This window comes from Gavia stellata, chromosome 2 (assembly GCF_030936135.1).
Source record: "Gavia stellata isolate bGavSte3 chromosome 2, bGavSte3.hap2, whole genome shotgun sequence".
Lineage (NCBI taxonomy): Eukaryota > Metazoa > Chordata > Aves > Gaviiformes > Gaviidae > Gavia > Gavia stellata.
The window spans coordinates 44,643,738-44,652,056 of NC_082595.1; the positions used below are offsets into that span (position 1 = coordinate 44,643,738).

At 38.9% G+C, this 8,319-nt stretch overlaps 1 protein-coding gene across 2 annotated transcripts in view; it reads left to right on the top strand.

Moving 5' to 3' along the window:
* The window catches only part of ARID1B (AT-rich interaction domain 1B), a 338,897-nt gene extending 333,788 nt beyond the window's left edge, over positions 1 to 5,109 (top strand). For both annotated transcript variants that reach the window (XM_059829656.1, XM_059829664.1), the window contains one exon: positions 2,003 to 5,109. In XM_059829656.1, coding sequence (XP_059685639.1) covers positions 2,003 to 3,715 — 1,713 coding nt within the window. In that variant the 3' untranslated portion in view covers positions 3,716 to 5,109. The remainder of the gene's footprint in view (positions 1 to 2,002) is intronic.
* Positions 5,110 to 8,319: the final 3,210 nt, after the last annotated feature.

Below are 8,319 nucleotides of genomic sequence, written 5' to 3' on the forward strand. Positions count from 1 at the left end.
GCAGTATACTTCCCAACTTTCCAAGGAAAGAAAACTGAAATAAGATACCTACAAAAATGCTGAAGTCCTTTAAAATTTATTATTATTAACATAAATTTGAATATTGCAAACCATCCCCTTTTTATGATTGGTAAGAGTAAGCAACAAGAGATAGTTTTAGGTCGAACATGGGAAATAATAAGCCTGAAAGAAGGGTATCTCTTGTAGGAAGGAGCAGGTAGGAATATAAGAATTTTAGCACTTACAGAAGACTAATGTGTAAATTCACACTCACGATAGTACAAGGACAATCCCAGAAAACAGCAATATGTTAGTAAACTTGCTTAACGTGTGTTTCCATAAAAGGGTTTGCAAAACTATATTAAATTCATTTGAGGCTGTCTTTTGGTGATTACTTGTCATATCCAGTAGTTCCATATTAGGCTGTGGGATTTTTTTAATTGCTTATTTTCTGTTTGGTTTCTTCTTCCAGTAAATTAAGTTTGCACAGAAGTACCAGATTGACAATTTAAACGCTAAAATCCATGGTCTGTCCACAGGATGCAAGTAACACAGGATTTAACAGTGTGTGCCTCACTGCCTCCCAGCATTTTTCAGCCCTGCTCTAACCATTGGCCTGTTAGGTGGTGGTAATAGATGGCATGCTGATAATGCACATCATCTAAAATTTGTACAAATTAAATATTCAGTTTCTCTGTTCCATCCATTCCTTGGTTGCTAATAGCGTAACTCATAATTTTTTAAATATAATGACCTTTTTTAAAAAAAATACAGACACAAATGGTACATTTCATCCCACCTAACTTTAGAACTAGGGATATCTATAGCATGATTCATCTCATCCTGAAGTAGAGATCTAAAATAGGTCAGATGAATCATACCCTAGAAAGGGCCTGTAAAAGACCATTGACTATAAAAGGAATCTAGACAATTAGGTTAGGTGTATAACTGTTGCCGGGTGTTTGAAGTTAAGTGAGGTGAATCTCTTCTGAATTCTATTAGAAACTGCATTAACGTACCCTGGGCAAGTTGCACAGAATACCAAGCATATTTTAAATACATATTTTTTTGTTACTTTTGCCTTGGACTCTTATTTCCAATGGCAGTCAGGACTCTGTATGATGACGGGCAATTCCTGAAGTTCGTAAGCATCAGTTTGTTCTTAATTCTTCGAGGGTTTGGCAATCATAAGAGAATACAGAATGGACAAAAGGATACATTTTGCTGAAAACGTATTAGCCCGTGATTTAAAAAAAAACATTAAAAGCCAGACAATCAGGCTGAATACATCATAACAGCAAAGGATTTTTAATAATAAAGCCACTGAGGGTAAATTAATGCCAAGTCCAACTACTGCCTTTCCATAAGAAAGTGATTAGAAGTTAATTAAGAGGATTAAACCTAAATGAAAACTGTTTCTGAAGGGTGACTTACGGCACCAGGCTCCAATAACAATTTTTAAATATTGCCAGGCAAAAATGGAACTATTCCAATAAAGATGGGATATTAACCTAGGATGTCAGTACCTAGACCCTGAGCTGCAGATTCCTACAGGACCGTTGGGTTTAGGGACTGAGAGACAAAGGAGGAGAGGAAGAATTGTAAACTTTAGGCATCTAATAAAAGTATAAATCAGAATAACTGAGTGAGTTAGAAACTTAGGTACTCTGTACAGAAAATGAAGAATACTAGACACTTCCAAGGGGACAGACCATCTAGGCTAGGTGTCTGCTGTAGCTTAAGGAGACATATGAATAAAGTTCTGTACTTCTCATAGCTGTTACAGTTTAAGCAAATGGAGCAGTGACAGTTTGACATTATATACTGTTTGGACAGATGCTAGAAGAATTTCCTATGATTAACTTCTGCCATGCAGGACCTAGCCACAAGTCCACAACAGGAGGAGGGAAATATTCCCAGATGTATGCATCAGTGGTCCTTATAAAATTCCGTGCGGAGGAAAATATTTATCTGATTTTTATGTTCTTTCTTCTCCCCTCAGTTGTCTGGATTTCTTGAGCTTTTAGTAGAATATTTTAGAAAATGCCTGATTGACATTTTTGGAATCCTTATGGAATATGAAGTGGGAGATCCAGGCCACAAAGCACTTGATCACAAAGCAGCCAAGAAAGATGATAGCCAGTCCTTGGCAGAGGATACTGGAAAAGAGGAGAACGACGAATGTATTGACTATTTTGATGAAGAGGAGGAGGAGGGGGAGGATGAAAAGGTAGAAGGAGACGAAAAGAGCATTGTTTTTTCCACTCCTGGTGCCATTGCTGATCCAAGTGAGAGGCCAAAACAAGCCAGTAAGTTTGACAAGCTGCCAATAAAGATTGTAAAGAAAAATAATCTATTTGTTGTTGACCGATCTGACAAACTTGGACGCGTTCAGGAATTTGATAGTGGACTTCTCCACTGGCAGCTTGGTGGTGGTGACACAACTGAGCATATCCAGACTCATTTTGAAAGCAAGATGGAGATTCCTCCGCGCAGGAAAGCCCCTCCTCCCTTGAACTCTCCAAGCAAAAAGAAGGACCTCGAGGGAAAAGGTGAATCTGAGGAACAACAAGAAAAAAGTATAACAGCAACCATTGATGATGTCCTCTCAGCTCGGCCAGGAGCATTGCCTGAAGACTCAAACTCTGGTTCCCAAACAGAGAGCAGTAAATTTCCCTTTGGGATCCATCAAGCCAAAAGCCACCGGAATATTAAACTGCTAGAGGATGAGCCAAGGAGCCGGGATGAGACTCCTCTATGCACCATAACTCACTGGCAAGACTCCTTGGCCAAACGCTGCATCTGTGTGTCAAATATCGTCCGTAGCTTGTCTTTTGTGCCTGGCAATGACACCGAAATGTCCAAACATCCAGGCTTGGTGCTGATCCTGGGAAAGTTGATCCTTCTTCACCATGAGCATCCAGAAAGAAAGCGAGCGCCGCAGACTTACGAGAAAGAGGAAGAGGAGGACAAAGGGGTGGCCTGCAGCAAGGATGAGTGGTGGTGGGACTGCCTCGAGGTCTTGAGGGATAATACATTGGTCACATTAGCCAACATTTCTGGGCAGCTAGACTTGTCTGCTTACACAGAAAGCATCTGTTTGCCAATTTTGGATGGCTTGCTGCACTGGATGGTGTGCCCATCTGCGGAGGCACAGGATCCTTTTCCAACCGTGGGGCCCAACTCAGTTCTTTCGCCTCAGAGACTTGTGCTGGAGACCCTGTGTAAGCTTAGTATCCAGGACAATAATGTGGACCTTATCTTGGCCACCCCCCCATTCAGTCGTCAGGAGAAACTCTACGCTACTTTAGTTAGGTACGTTGGGGACCGCAAAAACCCGGTCTGCCGAGAAATGTCCATGGCGCTCTTATCGAACCTTGCCCAGGGGGACACACTAGCAGCAAGGGCAATAGCTGTGCAGAAGGGAAGCATCGGAAACTTGATAAGCTTCCTGGAGGATGGGGTCACTATGGCCCAGTACCAGCAGAGCCAGCATAACCTCATGCACATGCAGCCTCCACCTCTGGAGCCACCTAGTGTAGACATGATGTGCAGGGCAGCCAAGGCCTTGCTGGCCATGGCTAGAGTGGACGAGAACCGCTCAGAGTTCCTTTTGCACGAGGGTCGTTTGCTGGATATCTCAATATCTGCTGTCCTGAACTCTCTGGTTGCATCTGTCATCTGTGATGTACTTTTTCAGATTGGGCAGTTATGACATAAGTGAGAAGCCAAGCATGTGTGAGTGGAGATTAGAGGGTCACATATAACTGGCTGTTTTCTGTTCTTGTTTATCCAACGTAGGAAGAAGGAAAAAAAAAAAAGAATCTTTGCTCCTCTGCCCCATTCACTATTTACCAATTGGGAATTAAAGAAATTATTAATTTGAACAGTTATGAAATTAATATTTGCTGTCTATGTGTATAAGTACATCTTTTTATTTTATTTTTTTTTAACCAAAGTTGCTGTCTAGTACATTCAAAGGTCACTTTTTTTTTTCCATAGATTATCCTTTTCAATGTTCTTTTCCATGTTTGTATTGCATATTTTTTGGGAAGCGAACTAGTGACTTTTTAAAAAAAAAAATGTTATGGCAAACCATTGTATGATGGAAAAAAAATCTCACCACTTTGAAACAAAAAGGTGAAAAATAACCAACATACCAAGTTCCTGTGTGTTTTATTTTTTCAAATAAGGAAAAAATAAAAAAAAACTTGTATACCATCACCCAAAGCTCTGTGCAATAGAAGATTCTAGTGATGTAGGTGTAGGGGATCAAGGAGGGTGTCAGTCAGTAGTCAAAATACAAAATGATACTGGTTACGTTAGGCTAGGAGCAAAACAAAACAAGTCAAGTTAAAAGATTTTTAAACAAAACCTGATGATAAACATCAATTGCTTCCTCACCAGAACTGTCTTGTCTACATCTGTTTTTTTTTGACCTTCCACAATGACAGTTCTTCACGATTCCTTTAATCATTTTTTAAAATATTTTTTTATTGCCTAAGGGCCGTGATGTATATAGAAGTTGTACATTAAACATACCCTCATTTTTTTTTTTTTAGTACAAAGTTTTTAGTTTCTTTTTCATGATGTGGTATCTACAAAGTGATAGTAGAATTATTTTTTCTTTCATTTGGGCCATATCTCCAAAAAAATAATAAAAAAAAAAAAAGAAAAAAGAAAAAACCCAACACAGAAAACCAACAACTGAGGGTAATGTACAAGTTTCTGTATGTATAAAGTCATGCTCTATTTCGGGAGAGCAGCCGATCACAATTTGCTTTATAAATCAAGGTGTGGAAATGGTTACGTATGGATTGATTTAAGAAAATGGTTACCAGTCTACAGACAAAAAATATATACAGGAAAAAAAAAAAGGAAGAAACACAACTTCAAAGATTTTTCAGTGACAAGAATCTGCATTTGTATTTCAAGATAATGTAGTTAAAAAAGAAAAAACTTGATGTAAATTCCTCCTTTTCCTCTGGCTTAATGAATTTCATTTATTCAGTATAAAATCTTTATATGTTCCACATGTTAAGAATAAATGTACATTAAATCTTGTTAAGCACTGTGATGGGTGTTCTTGAATAATGTTCTATAGTTGCAGTGTGGGATATCAGAAAGCAAACTAATTACAAGAAAGAGCAATAATGATTATTCTCTTTCCCCTACTTTATTATTATGACCTTCAAAAATATTACGCTATTGTATTGCAGCAACTTGCTCTCCTTTTGGAAAAGCCTTCTCACATCACAGAGAAGTGTTTTTAATTATTATTTATAAAACCATGGAGCCTCAAAGGGGAAGACATGGCTGGCAAATGATAGTTCTGACTATGCAGGTATCCAGTCTCCGTGCTGTGTTTGGGGGACTGAAGATGGGTGTTAGAAAAAGTAACAAAAGATTTTGTTAAAGCAATAACCAACTTGAAGAAATTGATCTGTATTCACTACCTGTAATTCTCTCTGTTGGTTAAAGGTGCAAATACCCCAGTGATGTGGGTATTTAGAATAAACACCCACCCACTTCTCGATACTGTATGTGTCATTGCATACTTACATGGCCTTTCATCCTGGGAGTCCCCCATTAAAGTGGATCAGGCTTTAATAGAGCACATCCATTGTTATAAGTGGTGGGGGATGGCCATTTCAGTTTCAGGAATTCTCTGGTTTCAGATACATCCATCCTCACCTGTTGATATCTTGTTGCTGAATATTGTTCAAGCACTAATTTTTGCTATTTCATCTTGGATCATTGACTTTGTTAGTGTGATCATAAAAAGCTAATAATAATCAATTTCCCTGGAATTGCCACATAATTACAGTGTTAGTGGATATCCTCCTCCCCTCTCCAGTAACAATATGGAGGTACTTGAAAATTACAACCCCCTTTGGCATACTGCCCATCTTGTTCGTATAGATTGCTGTAACATTAATATATGTAAGAAAGAGAATTTCAGAGACAGGTAAAGTATATACAATTATTAGCCAAGTTTGAAACGTGACTCCCTAATGTCATGAAAAGTAATTTCTCCTTCTAGTTTTTCTTCAGTAATCTCTCCACTCCCACATCACCTGCTGCAGTGGTCTGTCTTTCTCTTGCGCATCGCTGCATTCAGAAGTACATGGTGATTTATAACCCACTTGTAACTCTTCAACACAGGAGGCACATTTCAGGGATGATTTTTACAGCTTAATACTGGGCAGTGTGGAAGTAGTATCCCCTAGTAAACTTAGTTCTTACTAACATTTTACTGCTTGATATTACCCCATAGATACAAGCAAGCTGTTAAACCCTCTGTGAGCGATACTCGCCCCTTTCTTGTCAAGGACAAGAAAGGAGGTCTATTCTCTTTTTCTCTTCAGCATTCAGGCCCAGAGTTCTCTCGGGGCACCTACAACTGTGGCAAAACACTGTGAGCTGTCAGAGGCAGTGCCTTAATGTTACTCAGGGCTGCTCCAAGCCTGGTTAAACAACGTAGTGGGGGAAAAAAACACCCACCTAGCCAGCCAGCCACATGATGTTCATGTGTATGTAACATTGCTGCCACTTTTCCAGTTGGGCCAAGAACTAGCTGGGGAACTCGAAGAATGGAAGGGAAAGGTTAATAATACAGATTCTGCCTGAACTTGATTTTATGCTGTTACAGTAGAAGTAAATGAGCTAAATCCCTGGTTAGTATTACAGCAGATGTATCAGAAGAAAGGTGAAGTGTAAGAACTCCAATTCCCTCTGCTGTCTACATACGATTTCACCTCTACCACAGTGTTCTCTTAAGCCTTTGGAGAAGACCTGCTCATGAGACTTGAGAGTTTAGCATGTTCTGACTGAATCCTGAACAGGTTTGAGCTGCCGTTGGTATTGTTCCTACAAGAGGTATTTTGGTTTTCAGTTTTGGAAAAAAAAAAAAAATCTACTTTTTTGTGCTGATGTGATCACAGATACTCTGTAGTGAAGCTCAGACTAGTACCATCAAGAAGGTGCAATATTTGAAATCCTAAAACTGCAATGAGTTATTTAGGGAAAAGCAGCCAATTAGTATTTTAGGGAATAATCAAACACAAATATTTGACTAATATATATATATATATATCAATAAGCTACCTGTTTCTTTGGCAGACCCAAGCAACTAATTGCTTACAGACTGAAAGAGCAGCAATGAGATATATGGAGTCCCTGAATCTTACTGACCTTTAGAATCACTTCAGGAATTAAAAGATGCCTATACACTTTGGCAGGAAAAAATAGGTTTGTTTCTTGTTAGCATAATTTCCTACACTATCCTTTCAAAAAAAAATAAAACACCAAACACATATGAAAACATCCTGTTCAAACATGACATTTTCAACAACCCAAAAGGAAGGATGCAGAAGAAAAATTCATTCACATGTTTAAAAGCCTCCACACTTTCTCTTCCATCTTCTTTTGCTGTTTTACACCACAGTCAGTGAACTCTGTGCCATACATCACTACTGTAAGACCATTATCTTTTTGGCCTGGATACATCCAGGAGATTTACTTCCGTAGAAAAACATTGTAGCAAAAGCCTATGATTGTCTTCCACACTAATGATTCCTATAGAACACTTTTACAGTGCAATGCAGGGTACACCTCTTATTTTACAAGATGAAAACACCTCTTAGTAATAAAGAATCAAGTGCAGAAAGAATCAAGTGCAGCTGTCATTTATGACAAAACCACTTCCATCCAAAATAGATCCAGCCATTAAAGGGGATAGGTTCATTTCAACCAGTGTTTTAACCCATGGCATCATGCTTCACTCTCATTCTGAAGCCCCTGTTCAAGGTTATTTAGTAGCAAAAAATACATATAAATAAATAAATGAATAAAATCACAATCATCTCCTCTGTTCCCCCCTGTACAAGAGGAAGAGTTGTAAACGTCCATAGTGCAGATGCCGAAGCTAACTTGAAACTGAACTGGAGCGTGGGAACTGAACTGAGGTGGCACAGAGGTAGCTCACCCTTTCAGGAAGCTGTGTGTAGGTTCCTTACTCTGCAAGTAGTAGTACTGGTGTAGCTAAGAAATAATAATACACACCTATTGCCCAAACACTGTAATTAGACTATCACAGAATTCAGTCTTTTCTGTGTTTTAAATAGGAGCACGGTCTCAAAATTTCAAGACGAGTTCTCCAGAGAGGGATGATGACTTCTATTTTTATCACCATCGACCTGGTAATATCAAATATGTGGAAACCACACTCAGCTACAAAACCACAAAGCAGTCCCTGCTGCAAAAAGCTTTATTTTCCAAGTCATGAACAAGAAACTGCAGGTGGAGACAGACAGGAAA